General features: G+C 46.2%; 2 protein-coding genes across 2 annotated transcripts in view; one reads left to right on the top strand and one right to left on the bottom strand.

Moving 5' to 3' along the window:
• Positions 1–417: 417 nt before the first annotated feature.
• Positions 418–11764, top strand: HIGD1B (HIG1 hypoxia inducible domain family member 1B). The gene is made up of 4 exons (XM_040435348.1): positions 418–566; positions 753–902; positions 3369–3503; positions 10919–11764. The coding sequence occupies exons 2-4, from the start codon at positions 806–808 to the stop codon at positions 11011–11013; spliced, it is 327 nt and encodes a 108-aa protein (XP_040291282.1). The 5' UTR covers positions 418–566; positions 753–805; the 3' UTR covers positions 11014–11764.
• Positions 11765–11814: 50 nt separating this feature from the next.
• The window catches only part of EFTUD2 (elongation factor Tu GTP binding domain containing 2), a 33368-nt gene continuing 17961 nt past the window's right edge, over positions 11815–27221 (bottom strand). The window contains exons 16-28 of the mRNA XM_040435347.1: positions 25136–25329; positions 24942–25053; positions 18653–18793; positions 18385–18486; positions 17943–18025; positions 17734–17820; positions 17406–17532; positions 16685–16772; positions 16186–16304; positions 15563–15657; positions 15325–15478; positions 15121–15228; positions 11815–12432 (exon numbers count right to left, since the gene is read on the bottom strand). Of these exons, the coding sequence (XP_040291281.1) occupies positions 12337–12432; positions 15121–15228; positions 15325–15478; positions 15563–15657; positions 16186–16304; positions 16685–16772; positions 17406–17532; positions 17734–17820; positions 17943–18025; positions 18385–18486; positions 18653–18793; positions 24942–25053; positions 25136–25329 (1506 nt within the window). The 3' untranslated portion in view covers positions 11815–12336. The remainder of the gene's footprint in view (positions 12433–15120; positions 15229–15324; positions 15479–15562; positions 15658–16185; positions 16305–16684; positions 16773–17405; positions 17533–17733; positions 17821–17942; positions 18026–18384; positions 18487–18652; positions 18794–24941; positions 25054–25135; positions 25330–27221) is intronic.

The raw sequence follows: 27221 nt of genomic DNA, 5'->3' as shown, positions 1-27221 counted from the left end.
TGCTGACAAGACAGGGACAGTGGTGTGATGACAGATAATACCAATTATACCAGTTTTGATCAAACTCTAGAAATGTATAGAAAATGTGATACATTGTGATGTGAACATGACACACTGTATGGTATGTTACATGTACGGTACATACATGTCAGTGCGTATGAGGTGGTGGATAAGTAAGGATCCCCTGTAATTATAAGTTTGATTTATTAGACACTAATACTGGTGTTTTTAGTGAAAAAAATTTTTTTACGAGACAGTAAGCACGCACGCACTGTGACAAGATGGGATTAAGTAAGTAACACATCTTTAACCCTTTTGGAGCAGGTCTAGAAGATGCCAGTGGGTTAAGGCAAGAGGTGTTTGCCAAATTCAACATTCATCATTCTTCCTTTCATGTGTGTTATAGAAGCCCAGCCTGCGACCCTGACTACCCTTCCCAGGCTCTTCATGGAAAGAAGCCCAGTCTCCCTTGTACATAAAGCACCTCTGTGAGAACAGCATTCAGTCCTAGAGAGTGACCCAGAAAGAGAAGAAGACTGGCTACTCTACACAGGCACTGCTAATAGGTGGGTACTGAAAGAACAGCCGTCTCTGCGTTGGGTTATGTAGTTTAATATTTAAATGGGTATATGGCAGTTATCATTGGACGTAGTCATTATTGCGATGCCTAGTACCTGTCTTCATACATCTGTACCATCTCTACCCACTTTTGCTCACATCCCCTTTTATTTTTTGTGCCGCTCAACTGCCAGCCTTGTACCATCCACAATGTAACAGAGCACTCCAACTCTGTGAAAGTGGCAAGATGCCCACAGTTGGGGATGAGTGGGTCCCTGAGGAACAGGAATCTGTAACCGGCAAGTTACAGCGTAAAATGAAGCAGTCTCCTCTTGTTCCAGTGGGTGAGTAACACTCAATCCTAGTCTACTTTCACAATGTGTTTTGCAGTGTCCATCGTAGATATAGTAGGTATAGGTCAGAATGGCAGTGTATAAGCATACAGTGGCGCCTGTTGCCCATAGGCTTGATATAAAAAATAGTATATCACACCAAATACATTTTTAATTGGATGTCTCTGTATGAAATAATGCAATCTGCTGCACTATTCCATACCACAAAAAAAAAAAAAACAACTATCATATACAGTACAGACCAAAAGTTTGGACACACCTTCTCATTCAAAGAGTTTTCTTTATTTTCATGACTATGAAAATTGTAGATTCACACTGAAGGCATCAAAACTATGAATTAACACATGTGGAATTATATACATAACAAACAAGTGTGAAACAACTGAAAATATGTCATATTCTAGGTTCTTCAAAGTAGCCACCTTTTGCTTTGATTACTGCTTTGCACACTCTTGGCATTCTCTTGATGAGCTTCAAGAGGTAGTCCCCTGAAATGGTTTTCACTTCACAGGTGTGCCCTGTCAGGTTTAATAAGTGGGATTTCTTGCCTTATAAATGGGGTTGGGACCATCAGTTGCATTGAGGAGTAGTCAGGTGGATACACAGCTGATAGTCCTACTGAATAGACTGTTAGAATTTGTATTATGGCAAGAAAAAAGCACCTAAGTAAAGAAAAACGAGTGGCCATCATTACTTTAAGAAATGAAGGTCAGTCAGTCAGTCGAAAAATTGGGAAAACTTTGAAAGTAAGGGCTATTTGACCATGAAGGAGAGTGATGGGGTGCTGCGCCAGATGACCTGGCCTCCACAGTCACCGGACCTGAACCCAATCGAGATGGTTTGGGGTGAGCTGGACTGCAGAGTGAAGGCAAAAGGGCCAACAAGTGCTAAGCATCCCTGGGAACTCCTTCAAGACTGTTGGAAGACCATTTCAGGGGACTACCTCTTGAAGCTCATCAAGAGAATGCCAAGAGTGTGCAAAGCAGTAATCAAAGCAAAAGGTGGCTACTTTGAAGAACCTAGAATATGACATATTTTCAGTTGTTTCACACTTGTTTGTTATGTATATAATTCCACATGTGTTAATTCATAGTTTTGATGCCTTCATAGTCATGAAAATAAAGAAAACTCTTTGAATGAAAGGTGTGTCCAAACTTTTGGTCTGTACTGTACATATCCAATGGAAGCCAAAAGCCTTAAGTCTGGTGAATAAGGGTCTATCCATACATCTGACATATGAGCTGGGATCTTTGTGCGTGGCAATCGGATACTGCTAGCAAAGTGTGAAAGCAGCCTTATTATCTGGTTTAGGGGCTTGAGATAAAGAGAATAATAACACTTCTTGCTTATGTCAGGAATAATTTATAGGTATGGCCTATACCAGATACATATAGAGAAGAGTTTGGGCTAAAGAGCACATCTATTGATTTGTAATTACCAGTGCACAAATGTAGACCATGTCCTTAAAGGGGTGTCCGCTTTGGACGTTTGAAGGGTCCCTTGATCAGAGCATATACAGATCAATAGGAACTAGCTGTGCCTAGGCCATGAGACCAATGTACAGTGACCAGGGGTGGACTGGGAACTTAAAGTGGCCCTGGAAAAAAACCTAAAAGAGGCACCATGCTGTCGGCGGGTCCAAATTGACAGAAGACAGACAACAGAAGTAGGAAGGGCCAGCAATACCTCAGTGCAGCACAAAATACCACCCCAGCAGAACCAGATAACACAGTGCAGAACAAAATACTGCCACAATTTAAAGGGGAATTCCGGTAGGTACAAGTTACGATAATAGGTGCCCCATTCCCACTGCAGGCCCCTTGCCGCTCCACTAAAATGAATGGAATGGCCACACACATGTGCGACCGGCCACTCTGGTCATTTTAGGGGAGCAGCAAGTGGCCTGAAAGGGGGTATGGAGCCCCTGTTCTCATGATAGGTGGGGGTCCTAGCGGTTGGACCCCCACTGATCTGAAAGTTATCCCCTATTCTGTGGATAGGGGATAACTTTACCTACCGTAAATCTTCTTTAATTCATGCTGAAAGCATCCGATCTTTATGGACCTGGCTGGCAGACAAGAGGAGGGCTTGGGTGGCCCTTCGGCCATCAGCCCACCAGGAAATTTGCCTGTAGGTTCTATGGCCAATCTGCCCATGACAGTGATGTCAGTGGCCTAGGAAGAGGCGCTCATGGGTACTGGGAGTTAGAACTTCAACCTATCAGATATTGAAGACCTATCCTGTGAATGCACCATCAATATAAAAATCCCAGACAACCCGTTTAGTATTAGCTCATGGGTGAGAGACCACTTAGCGTGTCTGTCACTAATTCATGCTGCCCTCAGTGACGGCAGCATAAAGTTGATGACAGGAGGACCAGTATTCCATGAGATTTGCTCTACTGCATAAACCAGACACCATGGCAGGGTTGTGTTCAATTATTTCTGCTCTCTTCAGGTCTGCTTGGATTTGCTGTGATTGTCGTTTATGGACTTTACAGACTGAAACAACGGGGCAATGTAAAAATGTCAGTTCACCTGATTCATACACGGGTAGCTGCACAAGCCTGTGTTGTGGGAGCTACTGCCTTAGGTAAGTCTACCATAATACATTGATCACCTGGAGAAGATAGTGACCTGTGCAAATCGCTATGTTTGACTAAGTTTATTAGGTGTGATGACTGTTCTTGGCAGTATGTTCTCAGTATTACTCCTTATATCATACATTCATATGTCAGCTTTGCCGCATCATGGCACAATTCCAGCTAAAGAGGGGGCTCTTAACTCAAACTTCTTGTCGCACCCATTGTTTGATTCGAGTGGCACTGCACAGGTGAAACTCGAAAAATTTGAATATTGTGCAAAGTTAATTTATTTCAGTAATGCAACTTAAAAGGTGAAACTAACATATGAGATAGACTCATTACATGCAAAGCGAGATATTTCAAGCCTTTATTTGGTATAATTTGGATGATTATGGCTTATGAAACCCCAAAGTCACAATTTTGAGGTACCCTTTGCTCAAGGGGTATGGATTAGTTAGATGACTAGCGTGTGACACTTTGAACCTAGAATATTGAACCTTTTCACAAAACTCAAATTTTAAAGAGGGCCTTTCACTACTGTACAAACTAAAAACCATCTATATCAGTAGGCAGAGCGGCGCCCAGAGGTCCCCCTGCACTTACTAGTATGTCTGGGCGCTGCTCCGTTCGCCCGGTATAGGCTCCGGTGTCTGCGCTCCCTCTGACAGATTTTTTGTATGAGGCGTGTCCCTTGCTGCAGCGCTGGCCAATCGCAGCGCACAGCTCATAGCCGGCTATGAGCTGTGCGCTGCAATTGGCCAGCGCTGCAGCAAGGGACAACCCTAATACAAAAACTCCGCCCAGTACAACAGAGGGAGCTGCAGACACCGGAGCCTATACCGGGCGAACGGAGCGGCGCCCAGACATACTAGTAAGTGCAGGGGGACCCCTGGGCGCCGCTCTGCCCACTGCTATAGTTAGTTTTTAGTTTGTACACTAGTGAAAGGTCCTCTTTAAGCTGCATTAATGCAACTCCTTTTATGTTGAATTACTGAAATAAATGGACTTTTGCACGGTATTCTAATTTTTCGAGTTTCACCTGTACTGTAAGTGGAGGAGAAAAGTCACACAACTGCATTGATCTTCACTGGGCTGATGCCACATTATACTGGGATGGAAAACAGTTTAGATCAGCAGAGGGTCTCCACCTGTTGCAGTTTCATGTCACCTACAACCGATAGAGAAGGGGTGCATGGCTAACTTCAGTTGGGGCCACACTTCTCAATGGCTCAGGCACTGGATGTAGAACCACAATCATAATGTTTCATAGAAATTGATCTAGGAACAGCTCCTATGAAGTGTCAATGACTAATCTATTAGTAATATGGCTCCCTGCTGCACCACTGGACATGTGGCTGCGTCCTTCCTTTCATGCCTTTAGCACAAGAGGATGCATCTGAGGGGCCGCTAAAAGCATCAAAGACTTTTCTTCCAAGGGTTTGCGTATGCAGAAAAGAGCAGGAAACCTGATAATTACATAAAGAATTCATCAAATCTATATAAATGTGGAAAATCCCTTTAGGCTGGTGACACAACAGCTACTATTACTTGAACTTTTCCCGAACCACTAGGCATGGTCATCTGTAGACGGCACATACGAGACAGGGAATATTCTCATATCACATCAGCAAACATGCTGGCATTTTTTAGGCTGGGTTTCAACACTCCACAAATCCACTTGCGTTTTAGTCTACTTTCACACGCGTTTTGGCTTTCCATTTGTGAGATCCGTTTAGGACTCTCACAATAAGTTGTTGCGGGTATCAAAATTTCGATACCCAATCGATACTTTTGTCCCGGTATGGATACGATACCGGGATTTCCATTTTTTCGATACTGGGCTGCACTCCTGCGCAGTCTAGTATCTCTGAACATGAGCCCGCTGCTGTCGGTGCGCTCAAGTTCCCTCAGCAGCACAGGGGAGAAGGAAGCAGTCTCTCCCTACCCCCTGTGCTGCTGCTGCCACCAATGAACGGAGAGAGGGGCCGACGCACTGCGCCACCAATAATAGGACTTTTCCTTGGTCCAGACTTTAAGTATTAGGCTACACAGAGCGGCGCCCAGCACTTACTATTATTCCTGGGCGTCGCTCCATCGTTCGCCCTCCGTGCCCCATTACGGTCTCCTGCTGCGTATGCTAATTACTATCGGAGCACTGGGGAGGAGACATCAGCTTCTCTGTCCAATCGCAGCGCAGGGAGAAGGAACGCCAAGGAGAGAAGCTGATGTCTCCTCCCCATTGCTCCGATAGTAATTAGCATACGGAGCAGGAGACAGTAATGGGGCACGGCAGGCGAACGACGGAGCGGCGCCCAGGAATAATAGTAAGTGCTGGGACATCTCTGGGCTGTGTAGCCTAATACTTAAAGTCTGGACCCATATAAGGTAGTCTTTAATACAGGAGGCAGGTGCCGGCAGCAGAATTGCATAGCCGGCCCCCTGCCTCTGACAGGGAGCTGCGATCAGCGGCAGTTAACCCCTCAGGTGTGGCACCTGAGGGTTAACTGCCGCTGATCTGCTGCCAGTACCCGCCTCCTGTATTAAGGGGGCAATTATCATTGGTGGCACAGTGCGCGCCCCCCAGTATTAAAATCATTGGTGGCAGTGGCCACAGGGTCCCCTCCTCTTCATTGGTGGCAGTGGCCACAGGGTCCCCTCCTCCTCTATGGTGGCAGTGGCAGTTCTGATCGGAGCCCCAGCTGTGTAATCCTGGGGCTCCGATCGGTTACCATGGCAGCCAGGATGCTACTGAAGCCCTGGCTGCCATGGTAACATCCCTGATGCTGTGTGCACAGATCACAGGGCAGCAGGGACAGTGTGAGATCCTATTCACCCTAATAGAGCTCTATCAGGGTGAATAGGACAAGGGATGAAAAGATCCCAGGTTCTGGCCCCTAAGGGGGGAAATAGTTATTAAAAAAAATCCCACCAAAATATTAAAGGGATTCTGTCATGACATTTGAGGCCTATAACCTAAACATATGGCCAGGTCCCTACTAATAACCTGAATCCGAAACTGTCCTTATTAAATGTGGCGCTGAGGTGTGGGAGGCGACTTCTAGTGGGATGGCGGCGCTGGGCACCAGACGGAGATGGCTGCAGCTGGGCACCCTGCATGATGAGACGTCCCCTTGGACACATTAGGTAGGTGAATGACAGGTTATAAAAACCTGTTTTATGAGCTAATAGAGCCACAGGCACATTTAATGACCGTTTCGGATTCAGGTCATTAGTAGGGACCTGGCCATATGTTTAGGTTATAGGCCTCAAATGTCATGACAGAATCCCTTTAAGCATGAATCACCCCCTTTCCCAAATAAAATATATAAACAATAAATAAACATATCACATATCGCCACGACCGAAAAGTCCAAACTATTAAAATATTTTTTAAAAATTATGCGGTGAACGCCAAAACAGATAAAAAAAAAAAACCTGCGCAATTCGCCATATTTTAAAATGGGGAATGCACGTGGCTTTCTTGGTTTATTTGTTTCTTTTTTCGCGTGGTATCGAATATCGCAATAGTTTATGGTATCGAAATTGAATAAAAAAATTTGGTATCGCAACAACTCTACTCACAAGCGGTCCAAAACAGATCAGTTTGCATTCGGAATGGAAAAGGATCTGCTCAGAATGCATCAGTTCAGTCTCCATTCCGCTTTGGAGACAGACACCGAAACGCTGCCTGCAGCGTTTTGGTGTCCGTCTGATGAAACTGAGCCAAACGGATCCGTCCTGGCACACAATGTAAGTCAATGGGGACGGATCCGTTTTCACTGACACAATAGAAAACGGATCCGTCCTCCATTGACTTTCAATGGTGTTCAAAACGGATCCGTCTTGGCTATGTTAAAGATGATACAAACGGATCTGTTCTGAATGGATGCAGACGGTTGTATTATCTGAATGGATCCATCCATGACGGATCCGCACAAAACACGATTGTGAAAGTAGCCCTACTGAGAATTACCACATGGTCAGGTGAAACGGCTTTTAAAAATGAATCACAACGCACACTACTGCTACGTGGAAAACACAAACCTTGTCTTATTATAGGACATAATCACAAAAGCTGCCCATACACAAACTGCCGGATGAACGCGTGTCCAGTCCAGAGCCACTCCGTCCAGCGTGGATTAAAGGAGAAATGAATCACAAGTCCCAAAAATTTATTTATTATCTTTATTAAGAACACATATGTGACATTCAAGTGTCTTGTGTGATTGAAGCAAAGAGAATTTGTAGGAATAATCTTGTGAAAATGAGTTTTGAAGAGCGACAACATGGACTTTTCAGTCCATCCCAGGTCTCTTCTATTCAGCAAGCCCACATATTTTAATGGTGAAAGGCACATACACCTCTAACAAGAAAGAATTGAGCATGTTGAAATCCAACATGACCAATCCTTCTTTCCTCCCCAACATCTGCCGTGAAGGGGGGTTGGGGCATCCGTACACACCACCGATCTCCCCACAATTAAAAGGTTTCGCACACAGACTTCCACTGGCTACGAACTACAAAGCCGCAAGACACACAGCATGGCACCATGTTATTAGTCTTTCCTATGAGCACTAGAGAATGCCACAATTCATACAGAATCTGACAGAACACAAGACTCTGGGGGTCATTTATCAAACTGTTGTAACGTAGAACTGGCTTAGTTGCCCATAGCAACCAGATTCCTCCTTTCATTTTGGACAGCTGCTTTGGAAAATAAAAGGAGGAATCTCATTGGTTGCTATGGGCAACTAAGTCAGTGCTATTTTACACCAGTTTGATAAACCTGCCCCTGTATAAAGTAGGAGGTGAAATAGGCCTGTTTGCATACACAGCATATCTAAGGGTATGTTCACATGGGATGAATTGGCTGTAGGTAGATCATACTACAATAGCTTCTCATTCATTTGCTGCTGAAAGAATCAGCGGCATTAAATGACCTGTAGCATGGATTTTGAATCCGTAGAACGTCAGTTTATGCTGCAGATTATACCCTTTGCAACGCACTGGGCGAAATTCATGGTCCATAATAACTCATGCTGATTTTTCCACCATAAATTGCATACTGTGGACAGCCCCTTAGAAGTACCCAAACTAATGACCTCCATCAGCTATGACATTTAAAGATGACATTTCCCACGGCCATTGCTTCCTCTTCACGTCTTTTCCCCCCGCATTGAATACTATAGTGTACTTCTGATGACAGCTACTGTACTTCTGTACCTTTAATAGTGGAGACTGACCCCCTCTGTTGCTGCAATTGCAGTGTCTGCTAGCAGAAATCCAGACAGCTGCATATGGGTAATTTTATCAGACTATGTAAAGCTTTATAGAACACATCCAGTTGTATGCAACAGTCCTCCTCCTACAGCAGAATGTCTGCATGTTGATTTGTCTATGTGACTATTCCCCATGCTTCAGAACAGAGTTCAAGAGTTAAATTTCAGGAAATGCAAAAGACATGATCCCAGGAAGAGGGTAAATTCCAGAATGCGCATTGAGGGATTAAAGAGCCCCGAGCAAGGGCACAGAAGGAGCACGTGTCAGCGGAAACAAGATCATTATAAGGAATCGTGTATCATTCCAAAATACAGTGTAATGAAGGAATAATTGATATCTTAACATTCAATAATCTCCTTCAACTGCACATATGAACTTTAATAATGTAAGTCTCAATATCTGTTAAAAGTGGTTATCAGATAATACAAATATCCCCCCCACACTGCCCAGGCCCCCTCCTATAGTCGATACTTACACAGTTGCCGGCGCCCGTGTCCATCCGGATCCTTGCACGGCCACTGCTGCTTCTCCCCATCACACGGATCAAAACATCCAGCGATGGGGAGATGCGGTGAAGTTGAGCAGCCAATAGCAGGCCGCAATGGTGACCCTCCCTAGCATTGCAGCATTGTGGGGGGGATTTGTACTATTGGATAACCCCCTTACGTAGCTGTGGGTAGCTATAATGCCCATCTTTTCATGTCCTTCATGACAGGACTGTCCATATAGACATGTCTGTGGGTTATATCTCCTATTGATCACAAGAACAGGTAGCACGAACTGCTGCTCCATTCATCTCTACGGGAGTTCTGGAGACAACCAAATACAGCACTTGGCCATTTCAAGAATTCCTATAGAGATGAATGAGCATGGCCGACCTGCTACTCCATTAATTTCAGGGCACTCTGGGGAGTATAGGGTACCTATTCTTGTGATCACTGTGGGTCCCAGTAGTAGAACATGCACCAATCTAAGTTACTCCCTATAACTTAACTGGAAGACCTTTTTAAAAGGTGTTCTCGGTTCTGACATACCCCCATACCCTTTATAGGAGTTCCTTGGCAAATAAAATTACAAAGTGACCCCCTGCTGGGACCCTCAGTTATTGGTTGTAATTTGCCGGGAATCCCAGCAAAAAGTGTTCAATTCCCCTGCAGCGCCACCAAAAGAAAAAGCCAATCAAGGCAGCTACAAAAGCACTTCTTGCCACATAAACCTTTAGACTGGCCGAGAGGAATGTGGGCCACACCCCGTGACACCACATAGCCAAGACGTACTTTCAGCCCACTTTGGGGTCTGTTTAAAGGCTATGGACAGCAATGTTTTATTATTGCATTCTACTTATTCTGGGCTAAAGATAATTTTTTTAAAATTAGTCTTTATAAAAAAATGTAAGCCGTTTCCTTGTACAGCTGTTAGCTTCTGTATTCTTGCAGAGTAGTGGGCTTTCCGTTTAAGAGTCCCATCAGAGAGCATCTCTGACAGCTCATGTGTAGCCCTCATCTCTGAACTCCTGATGGCTCAAAAACAGCTAAATTCTTATCCGCTTGATAAGAATATGGCTTAAATAAGTGTTTATGAGCGGTCAGGAGTTGTCTGACAGGACTCAGTGTAAACAAAGTCTGCTGACTCTGCAGACCAATTAAAAAAATTATTGTTAGCCCAAAAGGAGAAGAATGCAATAATTAAAAAAATAATAAAAAAAAATTACCGCCAAAGGTGGATTCAATTACACTCACTAGCAAAGCATCAGCCTGACCTTGTAGTTTACAAAGTTGTTGGACACCCTGAACCAAACTTAGAGATGCATGTTAAACCAAATTTGGTTCAGAAAAAAAAGGAAGGGGTATTACTTCCATCTGATACTGCTGGGTACTAGGGAGTTGGAACTGAATCACAGTTTGGGAAATAGTTTTTTTTACAGTAAAATTAATTTCTGAAGTTATTGCGCAAAGTCTCGCGAGAATTTGCGAAGCAATAACTTCGGCTCATCGGAGCCAATACACTCTAATACCGTACGGAGCTCCTGCTCCGTACAGTATTAGAACAAAGTTTTATGTGAATCGACTTCGGATGTTCCATCCGAAGTCGATTCGCTCATCCCTACTGGGTACGTTTTAACTTTCATCTTTTGTATCTGCAGGAACTACATACGCCATGTACAAGGAATACAGGGAGAAAAAGGCAACTGAGAGAGAAGCTGTGAAACAAAATGGAAGACGTTCTACCAAGGAGTAAAGGATGTGTCTCATGACCTAACCAGGCTATGACTCGCACCTAGGAGAGATCTGCTCCTTTTTTCTGCTTTTATAGTTTTACTTCCAGAGGACGATTATAAAGTACATTACTCTGGCACTTGATAAATTATTCTTCCATATCCCAGATAACCATAGAGGACAGCACCGAAATCTGCAGACTAAGCAGTATAGAAAAAAACTACGTATTTACTCTCCTTACGTAGCTCTGGGGCCATTGTAATGCATTTGTAGATGTAGAATGTGATTGGGACAAAAAAAGAAACAAAGATAATACACGATTTCTGTACAGAAACAGTGACATTGCAATAACCAATTTTCTGCTATTACTGGATCAACAGCTGATAATACATGGTACATATATATACAGATGTAGCTGAGCCAAAATTGACTGATAACCAAGATAATGCTGTGCCATGTCTTTTCTCGTGACAAAAGCCATTTAAAAGTTATCTTATTCTTACCATACTTTACTTAACGTGTTAACCATGAAGTTTAGCTTGGCTGCATCTGTAGTTAGATTATATACCCACATATTTTTATGTATGATACACACATTTACAGTGTAAGTATCAAGTACTCATTGATATTTCAGTAGAACGATTCCATCACTGTCCAATTACTACAAGTCAGTTGCTTTTAGAACAATCACAGAGAGCTCCTATTTTTGTGTGTGACATCAAGGCCAGATGTAGTACGTGCCTTGCTCCCTTCCCTGCAGCTGTGCCGCCGAACATACCCAAAAAAAAAAAAAAAAAAAAAAAAAAAAAGCAACAGAAACTTATAGTAGACAGATGAAAAAGTTTATTAAAAAAATAAACATTATGTACACACAGCAAGACCTGGGTAAAATTTTCTACACAAAACTCAATATGTAGAGAATATTGACTGAGATCGAATTGACTGTCGTTGCCCAAAGACACACTATGCAGATATGGGAAGATCTGTCTTGTAGCCATACAGTTAAGGACTCTCATACACATTGGTGTATTGACGGGTGAACCTGCTGAGAACTGCGGGTTCCGCTAAGTGTCTGATGTGTGTGGGGAACTCCCGACCCATCCCAAACAAATGGTATTTTCTTCTCCCTGGAAATAAGCTGCCAGAAGTGTCTGGCAGTGGCTTTCTTCCCAATGAATACACATATATGTTTGGCTGAGCCAAATGTGTATGTGTATGGGGGAGGCAGTTGAGTTGGGAGAGAGCCGTTGGCCAAATGACAGCTACTGAATGTGTATGGACGCGCTTAGCCAGATGTTAATTGTAGCCAATTGTAAAACGTTCGGGAACTAGCCTCCCATTGTGCTCACATGGGATAGTTCAGCACTACATCCTGTTTGGCCAATTCCAACAACATAGGGTCATCGAAAAACTTGCTGATGCTTACGTCTTCACTTAGACCCTGCAAGGAAGAGACCGGTTATTGATACTAATAGAAAATACATTTTTCCCAAAACAAAATACTTGCATCAGGCATATCAACGGATAACTAATATGTAAACTCGTTTAAAGGCTATGTACACCTTTGGAGTCCATTTTTTTATGATTGCATTTAACTTATTTTTGGCTACAAATCATATTTTCAATTGGCGTTTATTAAAAATATTGAGCTGTTCAGTCACAAAGGGTTAACAGTTTTTCTAACTGTGTGACTGGTACTTTGTGCCTCTAATTACCCTGATCTGTAAACTACCAAGAGGTCATAAAACACTTATTTAAGCCACATTCTTGTCCGTAAGATATGGATTGAGCTTTAATGACTGTTTATAAGGTATAAGAGCAGAGATAAGAAGTCCGACTGCTCGTCGGATGACGGAAAAGAAAGAATTCACAGGCAGCCAGTAGAGCATGTCAGTTCTGTACACAAAAAAGGATTTCATATTGTTAATAAAGACCAATTGAAAAAAATATTTTTTAGCTCAAAATAAAAGTATAATGCAATAATAAAAAATAAAAATGCCTCCAAAAGGAGTACATACCCTCTAAATGAGTCTATAGGAGATGACAATGCTGGCATCGAGTCTAGACAGAGGGACCTTTCTGAACCATTCTAACCAACTATGTTTGCCATATAAAGTAAAAAACAAACAAAAAAAAACTTTTTTCCCTGAATGACCACACACATATACTTTGCATCATTTCCATATACTCAACTCTGAATATGAGCCATACTGGAAGTTATGAAAAGCCTTTGATATTCTTGAACATGTGCTGGTCAATGGTTATGTAGTTTTGTGATCTTTAAAGGTGTCATGATACTTTCATGGACCTCAGTAATCATGTGCTCTTTAAAGGGATTCTGTCACCAGGTTTGACCCCTGTCAGCTAAACATATGCTGATGTTCAGGGCGTCTTCACGATTCCTAATGTGGGCTTATAAATGTCATCTGTGGGCTTATTTAGCTAAAAAACAGCTATTACTAACCTGTCAGTCAAACAAATAAAGTGCCCAAGGGGATGTTAATGGATGCAAGGTGCCAGCCGCACCCGCCGCCGTTCGTGCCCTGTGCCGCCTTTCCAGACTTCTGCGCCGCCTCTCGCTCTCCCTCCCCCCGCTGTAAGATCTCGCGGATACAGGGGTTGAGCGAAGTGCCGGCGCATGCACACTTCGCTGTAAGAAGCCAAATGGAGAAGTGCGCATGCGCCGGCACTTCGCTCAATCCCTGTATGCGCGAGATCTTACAGCAGGAGGAGGGAGGGAGAGCGAGAGGCGGCACAGAGGATTAGGAGGAGGCGCAGAAGTCTGGAAAGGCGGCGCTGGGCACTAACGGCGGTGGGTGCGGCCGGCACCTTGCATCTATTAACATCCCCTTGGGCACCTTATTTGTTTGACTGACAGGTTAGTAATAGCTGTTTTTTAGCTAAATAAGCCCACAGATGACATTTATAAGCCCACATTAGGAATCGTGAAGACGCCCTGAACATCAGCATATGTTTAGCTGACAGGGGTAAAACCTGGTGACAGAATCCCTTTAAGGCCACTTTCACACGTGTGCATTGTGGTCAGTATTTTGCCTCGGTACTTTCAAATCAAAACCTGCAAGAGGTGCAAATCGTTCCATTGTACTTTTCCCCTGTGTATGTTCTATTTCAGATTTTGGCTTGGAGTGAGGAATGGTTTTAATTTAGATGTTTATTCCAGCTATAGCACGTGATGGCATACCGCTATGCTGTCACTGGCTGATGTATGGGACTTGCAGCAAGTGTTAGAATGAAGAGGCAGAGGGATTGTGTAGAGTACTGCAGCACCTTTGGAGTTTTAGGGTACCTGCACACTGCAAATTACACAAGTTTTTTAGTGTGGATTCTTGTGCAGAAAAACCTCAACTAAAGGGCTCATTCACACGAACGTGTGCTGCCTGTTGTCGTTTTGCGGACCGCATTTGCGGATCCGCAATACAAGGGCACCGTTCTGTGTGCATTCCGCATCATGGATGCGGACCCATTCACTTCAATGGGTCCGCAAATCCGGAACGGAACACTATGGAAGCACAACGGAGTGCTTCCTGGGGTTCCGTTCCTACGCACCGCAAAAAGATAGAAATTGCTCTGGGCCATTTGCAATTTGCGGTCCACAGCACGGGCTTCACACGGTCGTGTGAACAAGCCCTAATACATTACCAGCAAAGTGTATGAGATTAGACAAATGCTTTATTCTTCTGTGCTGAAAACAACCTGCTGTGCAGATTTTTGCAATCCGCAGCATGTGAACTATTTGTGCAGTTGTTTTGTGTGGATTTCACCATTTTCAATGGAAGGGTGAGACCTGCAGCAAAATTGGTGCAAATCTGCACTAAAACTGCAAGTGAAGTATTCGTTGTTTGGTGCGGGAATGCACAGTAAACTACACAGAAGTCTGTGTGGATTTTCTATTAGTAAACCTGTGCGCAGGTACCCTTACTTAGCATGTTGCCATGGCCAATCCAGTTGCTTTGATTATCAAACTCCCACAGATCAGCAAAAGTTACAGTAAATCTATTCGTATTCACCCACTTGCTATGGATGGAATACCCCTTCAGGGTTCTCTTGAAAGACAACCTGTAAAACCAACTTTTAGGTAATGAATTTATTCAAGAAACTTCTTACATACCTTCCTACGTCTTGTTTTGATCATAAATTCTCGGGCAAGGTGAGGTGCTGGCTGAGGCTCCAGAGGTCGTATAATGATGCTTTTATCCAAGGGGTCTCCTGGCACAATCTGCAATGAATAAGAAAGCCCAATCAGTGCTTGGTACTCAAGAAATAAATAAAATTACCTAATAAAAATGCTTCCGACCATTAACTCCTATTTTACCTGCCAGTGATGAAAGACAGACAAGGAGAAAGCCTGTCCTTGAGTGTGAGTGCGCAGATCTGTCTCAAAACCAAATGAGTCTATTGCTGGGATGAATGCTTTGATGGTATAGAGCGGTGAACCAGGAATAGGAGCATCTTGTGTGACATGGCCTCTGCAGGACAGAAGCATCCATGTTATTACTGTAAAATAAACATGTTTAAGCCAGATTTACACAGTCGAAAAATGAATCACTAACCTTCTTCTGGCCAGAACAGTATACACAGCAGACACACAGTCAGCAGGAGCTTGCACTTCCACAAAGTAATACGGCTCCATGAGACGTGGGGTGGCCTGTAAGGTGATATGGGTGAAGTGACACACAATGAAAAGGGCCAGTCACAGTAGAATTGTCAATGAATCGTAAAACACTGGCACGGCTTCTTCCATATAGTACTATGCTGGTACATGACATCTACAAATGCATGCAAGCACCATTGTATACATTTTCTTTGCAGGCATAACTAAACATAGGCACAGGGCTGGGCAACCTGGTAACAACTAACCACTGTATTTCTAAATCAAACTAAGCCAACAGAGTCTATGCTGACAATCCTTGTTAATTGTGTGAGACTATGGACGAGGTCCTCATTAATTTGCAGAGTTTGGGCGCAGTGCCCGCTGAACACATTTAGCTCCAGTGTGCCATGATGTAGGACACGCACAGCTGAAAACAAAAAATGCTTATGCAATATAAAACACTGTGAACTTGATTCACAGACGGAGCTTATAACACAGCAGAAGGCATGATAGGAATGAATGATCCGCTTATGTTAGTAACCCATGTGTCCAAAGAAGAGAAACAATAAGAAATAACCTTACCATCAGGAAAGCAGAGTATACGACTCTGCGGGCTGTTGGAATGATCTGCCCACCTCCCCGATGCAATGGCTCCTGCGCAATGACCGCATCCAGTATTTTAAACTTCACATTTCTGATCACTAAATGGAAAATACATGCATATGAGAAGAGTCAAACGTATTTACAGAGAAGACAATGGACCAGATTTTCTAACTCTATAAATGACGGCTGTCTAGACCTGCACCAGATTTATCACAGGGGCTCAGTTTGGATGATAAATGAGGTGTAGGAATAGAAACTTTTGTTTAAATCTATACTAACTATTGGTTAGCTGAGACAGATTTTTTTTATGTCAGAATTGTGGCGCAAAATAGCACATCTCTGTAAAGCACCACCCCTTTCCCTACCTCCTTTTCAAGTGAGAAAAAAAAAGAAATTGTGACACTTTTTAGGAACAGATACACTAGTAAATCTAGGCCAAGGTTTCTTATCATATTATAAGACATTGCAAAATACTCACACTCATCACACAAGGGGCCTTCCCTTGTCCCCCATTGGAATCCCTGTACAATGCTGTCCTTTACCGAGCTCAGCAAAGCTTTATCCACCTGTAGCAACACAAAGTAAAGGTTAGGGGGAAATGGAACATTTCATAGTAGACCCGGGAATGGGCAAGTAGGTACAGCAGAGGGATCTATACTGCGAGTTTATATTTAAAAAAAATGCCACCACATACTGTAACTCTCTAAAGTATCATTTTGCCATTAACAATATAACAGACATTATTATTTTACCTTTAAATGTAATGTAATGAAATTTCATAGGGGATCATTTGAAAAGTACAACAAAAGGTCCAGAGACTACATTAAAGGAACACAGCAGGCAAAACATATAAAACTTGGTCATATCCAGTGCAGAGCCCGAGAAGGTAAAGCACGACACAGGGAATGAAAAATATAACAGTGTATGCATTTGGTCCACAGTGTTCCTTTAATATCAGGATTGCTGCCTAGAAAAAAAACAAAAAACACAATCTTGTGAGGTCTTATTAAAGAGGACCTCTAACCTCTCCTGACATGTCTGTCTTAGTAACTAATTGCGCTCCCCATGTAATAATAATTCTGGAGCATCATTTTTATGACTAATGTGTAATTCTTGCTAGAAGTTTCTGTGATGGGATATGTGGTAGATTTTGCAGACAAAATCCCTTGTGTGGCCCTACCCTTAGATCAGGCACTTACCTCAGAAGGCAATGTGTCATCTACCAAGATGTTGGGACCAGTGGTGTCTGGCCCAAAAGCCCAGATAGAACGGGCAGCCAGAAGATCCCAGTCATATTTTGTTTGAAAAAATTCGCCCAATTTCTTCCTGTGAATTAAGATCAGAGAGGATACTAAAAGCAGAGCCAGACATTTCAACAAACTAAAGGAACATTGGGTCAATGTATGGAAGATTTCATGTAAAACACGCAACACCTCTTGATAAGATGTATCCTATTCCAATGCACCTCCATTATACATAGAACTTGAAAGCCGATCGGCAATTTCAGTACACACTTTTTAGTCTTACCTGTTCCAGGAGATCTGCACCACTTCATTTTCAATATCTTCAGCAAGGCCTTTTTCCAACGGCTCAGCAATCATTGTGATTTTATTTCTGCAGAGAAGACATTAAGGGTAGGAAATGTGGACAAGTGGTTTCACAATCGTGGTTGGAACAATATTACCATGAGAAACATGGATACCTTGGTTATTTGGGGTGTATAGATATAAACTTACTTCTTATTTGGGGTCTCAGCAAAACATTTCAGTGATGAGGTTTCTACTACAGTCTCGCAAAAAGTCACCACAGGATCTGCCACCTGAAAGATTATAGGGGTGATAAATAAGCAATACCATTAAAGGGCTATCCCATGAAAATATTATTTATAGTTAAACTCATCGCTTCATGATAAACATTTTTGTATTTATAATTACTTAAAAAAAAAAATGAATGATGTTAGTATGGTGCCACCTGCTACTTCTATGGAACAGCATTTGTGTGTCCACCTGAGTAAATGTGCCAAGGTGGACACACATGCTCAGTCTTTCTTCTCTGTTCCTTCAGGTATGTTGAGGGATCCCTGGTGTGTGTCAGCTTGCTGAGGCAAAACCCAGACCTGAAATGTTAAAATAATTCAGCCTGTTCTGATAACAAGCACTTCCCCATTTCAAAACTCACCTTAATATCAATTTCTGAGTACATTTTGCGGAGGTCGTGCATAACACAGTCAAGGTACAGCTCTCCAGTGCCAAGAATGACATGCTCCCCAGACTCTTCAACCTACATAATAAATGCAGACAATTACCACACAGGACATCCCAAGTCAATTCCCAATATAACACCAGAAATCGGTGGAAGTCAAAATAACAGGATATTATGATATAACCCAAATATCATCATGGTAACTATATAGCTGGATTCATGCACATTATTATAGAGATGATACCTTGGTGGTGAGAGAAGGATAGCTCTTGTTGACTTTCCTAAGTCCATCTAACATCTTTGGCAGTTCTGACGGGTTAACGGGCTCCACAGCAATTTTAATGACTGATGTGGTGTTGAATTTTAATGGCCGGAAGATCTGAGCCTAGAAGATAATCAAATCATAATTTGTGAAGGCATTCATCAAAAGAATTCAGATTATTAGGCGTAAAATAACCATAAAAGTAAGGCATTACAACCCCACCTAATCAAGGTCTCATCAAAAGGAGACTTTTGTATTACTTACCAGTAAAGTCTCTTTCTCGCTCTTCCTTGGGGGACACAGGAAACCATGGGTATAGCTCTGCTCCCTAGGAGGCGTGACACTAAGTGAAAGCTGTAAGCCCCTCCTCCATCAGCTATACCCTCAGCCTGGAGAGAGAGACTACCAGTTGCGTGTCCAAGTAGTGAAAGATAACCACCAACCGGAAAAAAAGGAACTGTCAAGCCCCAACGGGGGCAACCAAGCCGGAACCACAACTGTAAACCCAAATGAAGGGCGGGTGCTGTGTCCCCCAAGGAAGAGCGAGAAAGAGACTTTACTGGTAAGTAATACAAAAGTCTCCTTTTCTCGCCCATATTCCTTGGGGGACACAGGAAACCATGGGACGTTCCAGAGCAGTCCCAGAAGGGAGGGACCAGAACAAACTAGACCAACACCGGAGGCATCAATCAACTGCCGCCTGCAACACCAGACGGCCTAAAGCAGCGTCAGCCGACGCATGAGTATGCACCCTGTAGAACTTGGTGAAGGTGTGCAAGGAGGACCAAGTGGCCGCCTTGCAAATCTGCTCCGTAGAAGCCCGATTCCTCTGAGCCCAGGAAGCCCCGACCGCTCTAGTGGAGTGAGCGGTAACACCGAGGGGCGGAACCTTGCCCTTGGCGAGATAAGCCTCAGTAACAGCCATCTTGACAAAACGGGCGATAGCAACTTTGGATGCCGCCATCCCTCTGCGCGACCCCTCCGGAACCACAAAGAGCGAGTCAGTACGCCTGAAAGAGCTGGTTACCTTCAGGTAAACCTTGAGCGCCCTGACAACGTCCAGGCGATGAAGCTCCCTCTCCCGGGGGTGGGAAGGGGAAGGACACAAAGAGGGGAGAACGATGTCCTCGTTCAGATGAAAGGCGGAGACCACCTTAGGAAGGAAGGAAGGGACCGGACGAAGGACCACCTTGTCCTGGTGGAACACTAGGAAAGGTTCCAGACAGGAGAGTGCAGCCAATTCGGACACCCTCCGAAGAGAGGTGACGGCCACAAGGAAAATAACCTTGCAGGACAAAAGTCGCAAGGAAACCGTCCGCAGAGGCTCGAAAGGAGAAGCTTGGAGCGCTGAGAGAACCAGGTTCAGGTCCCAGGGCGGTACCGGAGGGCGGTACGGGGGAACCGCGTGAGCCACGCCCTGAAGGAAGGTCTTGACAGGACCAAGGGGGGCCAGTGGGCGCTGAAACAAGATGGACAGCGCAGACACCTGACCCTTCAAAGAACTAAGACCCAGACCCTGGGCGAGTCCGCTCTGCAGGAAGGACAAAACAGTAGGGAGAAAAAAGCGGAGCGGAGGAATCCCCAGATCGGCACAGAACCCCAAATAGGTCCTCCAGGTCCTATAATAGATCCTAGAAGAGGACGGCTTGCGGGCACGGATCATGGTGCGGACGACGTCCGCAGAAAAACCCCTACGTGTCAAGACGGTGGTCTCAACAACCACGCCGTCAAACGTAGGGACCTTAAACGCGGGTGGAAGATCGGTCCCTGAGAGAGAAGATCTTCCCTGGCGGGCAGCGGCCAGGGCGCGTCTGCCAGGAGCAGCATGAGGTCGGCATACCAAGACCGGCGGGGCCAGTCCGGAGCGACCAGAATCACCGAGACGCCCTCCGCCGCGATCTTCCGAAGGACCTTGGGCAGGAGTGGGATGGGAGGGAATATGTACGGACGCGCGAAGCCTCGCCAAGGACGAACGAGGGCGTCGGCTCCGCAAGCTCCCGGATCCCTGGCCCTGGACAGATAGGCGGGGACCTTGTGATTGAACTTGGAGGCCATGAGGTCCACGTCCGGCATGCCCCAACGAAGGCAAATGGCCTCGAATACCTCCGGGTGAAGAGACCACTCGCCGGGGTCGACAGTGGTGCGACTGAGGAAGTCCGCCGCCCAATTGTCCACCCCTGGAATAAAAATTGCCGATAGAGCCGGGACGTGGGCTTCCGCCCAACGGAGAATGCTGGTGACCTCCCGCATCGCTGCGAGTGCCCCCCTGGTGGTTTATGTATGCCACGGCCGTGGCGTTGTCCGATTGCACACGAACTGGATGACCCTTCAGCAGATGAGTCCAGTGTCGCAGAGACAGAAGGGCCGCTCTCAGCTCCAGGACATTGATCGAGAGTTTGGACTCCGATGGAGACCAAATGCCCTGGACGGATCGGGGAGGAAACACGCCTCCCCAGCCCAAGAGACTGGCATCGGTTGTAACCACCAACCAGTTGAGCGGCAGAAAGGACCTGCCCAGAAGAGGGGACTGTAACCACCAGCGGAGAGATGACCGCACCGGAGGCGATAGATGGAAGGGATGATCCAGAGACTGCGGCGATTTGTCCCAGGAGGAGAGGATCGCCCGTTGGAGAGGGCGGGAGTGAAACTGCGCAAATGGGATCGCCTCGAAGCAGGCAACCATCTGCCCCAAGACCCGCATGCAGAAGCGGAAGGACGGTCGACGGTGGAGAAGGAGACCCCGAATCGCCCGGCGGAGGGTCAATCGTTTTTCCGAGGGAAGACGTACCTCCGCCGCTCCCGTGTCTAAAAGCATTCCCAGGAAGACCAGTTGTCTGGAGGGGGGAAGGGAGGACTTGGGGAAGTTGATGACCCAACCGAACCTCGCCAGAGTCTCTAGAGAGAGATCCACGCTGGCAACCGCTTGAGAAAGGGACGGAGCCTTGATGAGGATATCGTCCAAGTACGGTAGCAGAAAAACACCCCTGGAACGGAGTAAGGCCAAAACCGGGGCCAGGACCTTGGTGAACACCCGGGGGGCTGTTGCCAGCCCAAAGGGAAGGGCGACAAATTGGAAGTGGAGGTCCCCCACGGCGAATCGGAGGAAGCGATGGTGACACCGGGCTACCGGAACATGGAGGTAGGCATCCTGTATATCGATGGAAGACATGAAGTCTCCCCGCTCCAGGGAAGCCACCGCGGAACGGAGGGACTCCATCCGAAACCGTCGGAGGAGAAAACGGTTGAGCTTTTTGAGGTCCAAAATGGGCCGCACCGAACCTCCCTTCTTGGGAACTACAAAGAGGTTCGAATAGAACCCTTGGAACCTTTCCTCTAGAGGAACGGGGGTAATCACCCCTCTGTCCAGTAAGGCTTGAACAGCCGCGGAGAACGCAGCCGCGCTTTTCGGGTCCCGCGGCGGGCGGGAGCGAAAGAACCGATCTGGAGGGAAGGACGCGAATTCGATTTTGTATCCGGAGGACACAATTTCGAGAGCCCAGGCGTCGGAGACGTGAGCCATCCAGACGTCCCTGAAAAGGAGGAGCCGGCCCCCCACCCGGGTGGGTGGGGGCGCGCCTTCAGGCAGAGGACTGCTTTGCTGCGGGTGTGCGGGCAGCCTGCGGCCTGCGCCAGGAGGGCTGCGCCCGAAAAAACGGCTTCCTACGCTTATCCTGGGGAGGGGCCGAAGCGGCAGCTGCGGGGGGAGCCCCAGAGTTCCTGCGGGAGGACCGAAAACGAGACGCACCGGGGCGTCCGCGGGGGGCGCCCCTGGCTTGGGGTTGAGGAAGATGGGTGCTTTTACCACCCGTGGCCTCCGAAATAAGCTCGTCTAGGCGGACCCCGAAAAGGCGGGAACCCGCAAACGGTAGCCCCGCCAAGGAACGTTTGGAGGCAGCGTCCGCTTTCCAAACCTTCAGCCAGAGCTCCCTCCTGACGGAAACCGCCAGGGCGGAGGAGCGTGCAATAAGGGCTCCCGCATCAAGGGAGGCCTCACAAACAAAATTCCCGGCCCGAATAATAAGCTGGGCCAAGGAACGTAGGTCCTGGATGGGGACGTCCGAGTCCAACTCCTGTTCCAGCTGCGCACCCCAAGCAGAGATTGCTTTACCTGCCCAAGCAGAGGCAAAAACCGGTCTGAGGGCAGAACCGGAGGCAGCAAAAATGCCCTTGGAAAGGGTCTCCATGCGACGGTCCTCCGCTGACTGAAGAGAGGACCCGTCGGGAACAGGGATGGCCGTGTTCTTTGACAAACGGGCCACAGGGGGGTCCACCTTGGGTGGGGACGACCAGGTGGCCACGACATCGGCCGGAAAAGGATAGCAAATGTCCAGCTTCTTGGGGTTGACAAAACGGGCGTCCGGGCGAGCCCAAGCCTTAGACACCACGGAGGAGAAATCAGAGTGGATTGGAAAAACTTTTGAGGCCTGCCTGGGTCTGATAAAGGAGACGCTAGCTGCGTCAGAGCTAGGGGGGTCATCTTGCACCTTAAAGGTGTCACGAATATCAGAGATGAGCTGACTCATCGCTGAGGCTAGCTTGGACGGCAGGGCCGAGTCCATTTCCAAATCTGAAACCGCCAATTCACCTTCAGAGAGCGAATCCTTTGGAGAGGAGAGGCTCGTCTGAGTGCGCACGCGTGGCGGGGAGAGGGAGGCATCCGAGGAGGAGGCTCGCTCTACTCTAAAACGCTTCTGAGAGTGCCTAGCTCGGGAAGGGTCACTAAGAGAGGGTGAACCCGCCGCAGCGGCAGAAGCGATGGACCCGGAGGGCGCGACAGTAAGAGTGGCGTCCTGCGGGGTAGGCGGCCTGTCTATTAGGCGGCCCACGACCTGAGTGAGGCTTTCCACGGCCTGGGACAGGGATCTAGCCCAGTCAGGCGGGTCAGAGGAAGCAGGGAGCGACACAGCGGGCGACTGAGGCTGCGGTGGAGCTCGGCATGCAGGACAGTGCGGATCAGACTGCCCCCGGGGAAAGGCTTCCCTACAAGCGGTACAGGCATGGTACCAAGGCTTGGCAGCTGCAGAAGGGTCTGACATGGTGGAAAAAAAGTTGCACTTAAAGTGGGAGACCCCAGGTGAAAAAACGGGGATCACACCCAAGTAACAGTACTGGTGGCACGGATGGGGTTAACAGTCCTACCAGACCCAGATGATGCAAGCGGCAGACAGCAAGGGCAGCAGACTGAAGGGAGGCTGTGGAGGAGAGGCGGCAGGCACAGAGGTGAATAGCTTCAGGATCGGACGGCAGAGAGAGAGAGAGAGCTCCACGCAGCACCTGAGATGGGGAGCCCGACGAACCAGGAAGTAGCGGAGCGCATGTAGAAAGCTCCGCCCCCCCCTTTGCCGCGCTGAAGGAGAAGCAGAGCCGCACGCGCGCGCGGCAAAATGATTTAACCCCCTAGGTAGATGAAGTGCCGGCCATGAAAAGGTGCCGTTCGCGCCAAGTAAGCGGCCCCCGCCTGAATGTGACGACTCCTCATACAGCCGTCCCCCTGACTGCCCTGCCGTTGAAGTGGTAGTCACCCCCCTAAGAACCAGCTTGTCCTGGGTCTGCAACACCAGAACGAAGTCCCCCCCCCAAATGATGGCCGGTAAAGTTGCCGGCCCCGATATGCCCATGGGGGAGGGGAGGGATGGGGGAGGGGAGGGAAGGGGGGGGGGGAAGATGGACACCACGGAGAGATGTAGCAGCGGTGGGAGGGAGGGAAGGGGAGGCTGGAGCAGCCACTCTCACCATACGCTGTCTTCACCCTCAATCCATCCAGCAGGGTCGCCCCTTCAGCCACTGGCACCGCAGTGGCAGGAAGCCGGGGGAGGGACTTGGCGTGCGGGCGACCCTTGAGCTGGCGGGACGCAGGGGAGCGAGGCTGCCCTGGTCCACCTTGTCTTCTGTGGGGGAGGCGGCAGTGCGGTATTACCGGCACTGGCGCGACTCAACCCCGGGAGAAAACAGAGGGGTCTAGTGCGCCTCTGTTGTCCCTGTAAGTAGAAAAAAACCGAATTAAAAACAACAAATAACGCAAAAATAAAAAATTATAGGAAAACAACCCTGCCTAAGCAGGGAGTGTCTTGCCTCCTTGGACACTAAGCAAAAACTGGTAGTCTCTCTCTCCAGGCTGAGGGTATAGCTGATGGAGGAGGGGCTTACAGCTTTCACTTAGTGTCACGCCTCCTAGGGAGCAGAGCTATACCCATGGTTTCCTGTGTCCCCCAAGGAATATGGGCGAGAAAATATTATTCAGTAATAGTCTGATTATTTGCCATCCGTTTACCTCCTCATTGCCCCTAGGTTCTGTGATTGTGGCTGTCTTTACTATAGGCTGATCCACACCTTCAATCAGAACCCAATTCCCGGCTGGTACTCTATTCACTTCAATATGGTACCTAGATGGAACAGCAAATGATAAGGACACAAAGTACAATTATCAATATCCATTAGAGATCTCTCTTCAGTACCAAAACTTACCTGGCCACAGACACCCACAGCCTTCCAACTGTGCAGACCTGGGAATCCTCCTCATCTTCTAAAGTATAATTCTCACCCAGTACCTTAACTGGTTGCCCAGCATGAATAGTCCCACTCAGCACACGGCCAAAGGCATGAAACTGTACTCCATCATCTGTGCTGTACATCTTGGTTGTATGACACATCAGCGGACCCTTATAAGAGATAACCACCAACCAAATTAACCTTCAGACAGACAGTTGCTATAGAGGCCCAAGTCTCTAAGCATATTCCGAGGCTATAAATTAAAGGGGTTGTCTCACTTCAGTAAATGGCATTTATTACGTAGAGAAAGTTAAGTCAAGGCACTTACTAATGTATTGTTATTGTCCATATTGCTTCCTTTGCTGGCTTGTCTAATTTTTCTATCGTATTATACAATGCTTGATTCCAGGGGTTACAGCCACTGCTGCAGCGCATGCGTGTCTATACACACTCCCACAGTCCCGGTTGTCACCAGAGACGCACAGGCTCTTTTTCTACAGTGTGCAAGCACGGCCTCAATTGCTGAGTGGTCGTAACCACTGGAAAAGAGCAGTGTATAATGTGATGGAAAAATTAATCCAGCCAGCAAAGGAGGCAATATGGATAGTAACAGTATATTAGTAAGTGCCTTGTATTAACTTTGTGTACATAATAAATGGCATTTGCTAAACTCCTTGAACATAAGAAATTAGGAGAATAAAAATGGATCCCATTAAGATAATTTGGTTACGAATATATATGTGCATTTTGTAATCATGGTGGTGCAGCTATCTTATATGCAAGAATTGCTGCTTATACAGTTAGGTCCATATATATATTTGGACACATTGTTTTTTTACCTGTTTACTAAAACATATTCAAGTTAGTTATATAATGGACATGGAATTTTAGCTTTCATTTGAGGGTATCCACATTAAAATTGGATAAAGGGTTTAGGAGTTTCAGCTGCTTTACATGTGGCAACCTGTTTTTAAAGGGACCAAAAGTAATTGGACAATTGACTCAAAGACTGTTTCATGTGCAGGTGTGGGCAATTCCTTCATCTTTTCATTCTCAATTAAGCACATAAAAGGCCTGGAGTTAATTTGAGTTTTGGTTCTTGCATTTTGAAGATTTTGCTGAGAAGTAAACAAACTGTCAAAAGGAGCTCTCCATGCAGGTGAAACAAGCCATCCTTCATCTGCTAAAACAGAAAAAAACCCGTCCGGGAAATTGCTACACTATTAGGAGTGGCAAAATCTACAGTTTGGTACATCCTAAGAAAGAAAGCACTGGTGACCTGAACAATGCAAAAAGACCTGAATGCCCACGGAAGACAACAGTGGTGGATGATCGTAGAATAATTACCACGGTAAAGAGAAACCCGTTCACAACAGCCAAAGTGAACAACACTCTCCAGGATATAGGCGTATCAATATCCAAATCTACAGTAAAGACAAGACTGCATGAAAGTAAATACAGAGGGTTCACTGACCGGTGCAAGCCACTCATAAGCCTCAAGAATATAAAGGCTAGATTGGACTTTGCTAAAAAAAAAAAAAAAAAAAAAAGCACACTTCTGGAAGAACATTCTTTGGACAGATGAAACCAAGATCAACCTCTACCAGAATGATGAAAAGCAAAAAGTATGGTGAAGCTCATGATCCAAAGCATACCACATCATGTGTAGAACACAGCACAGGCAGTGTGATGGCTTGGGCATGCATGGCTGCCAGTGGCACTGGGTCCCTATAGTGTTTATTGATGACACAGGACAGAAGCAACTGGATGAATTCTGGGGTTTTTAGAGACATACTGTGTGCTCAAATCCATCCAAACTGATTGGTCGGCGTGCCATAATACAGATGGACAATGACCCAAAACATAAAGCCAAAGCGGAGTTTATTAAAGCAAAGAAGTGGAATATTCTTGAATGGCCAAGTCAGTCACCTGATCTGAACCCAATAGAGCATTTCACTTGTCAAAGACTAAACTTCAGACAGAAAGGCCCACAAACAAACAGCAAGTGAAAACTGCAGCAGTAAAGGCCTGGCAGAGGATTAAAAAGGAGGAAACACAGCGT

This window comes from Bufo bufo, chromosome 6, assembly GCF_905171765.1.
Source record: "Bufo bufo chromosome 6, aBufBuf1.1, whole genome shotgun sequence".
Taxonomy (NCBI): domain Eukaryota; kingdom Metazoa; phylum Chordata; class Amphibia; order Anura; family Bufonidae; genus Bufo; species Bufo bufo.
The sequence above is the reverse complement of the archived record's forward strand: the minus strand, read 5'-3'. Positions and strand labels throughout refer to the sequence as shown.

Excerpts from the sequence above, each read along its gene's own strand:
- HIGD1B (XM_040435348.1), top strand. The coding sequence starts at position 806 with ATGCCCACAGTTGGGGATGAGTGGGTCCCTGAGGAACAGGAATCTGTA. Across the intron at positions 903-3,368 it reads GTCTCCTCTTGTTCCAGTGG|GTCTGCTTGGATTTGCTGTG; the intron begins GTGAGTAACACT and ends TGCTCTCTTCAG. Across the intron at positions 3,504-10,918 it reads TGTGGGAGCTACTGCCTTAG|GAACTACATACGCCATGTAC; the intron begins GTAAGTCTACCA and ends TTGTATCTGCAG.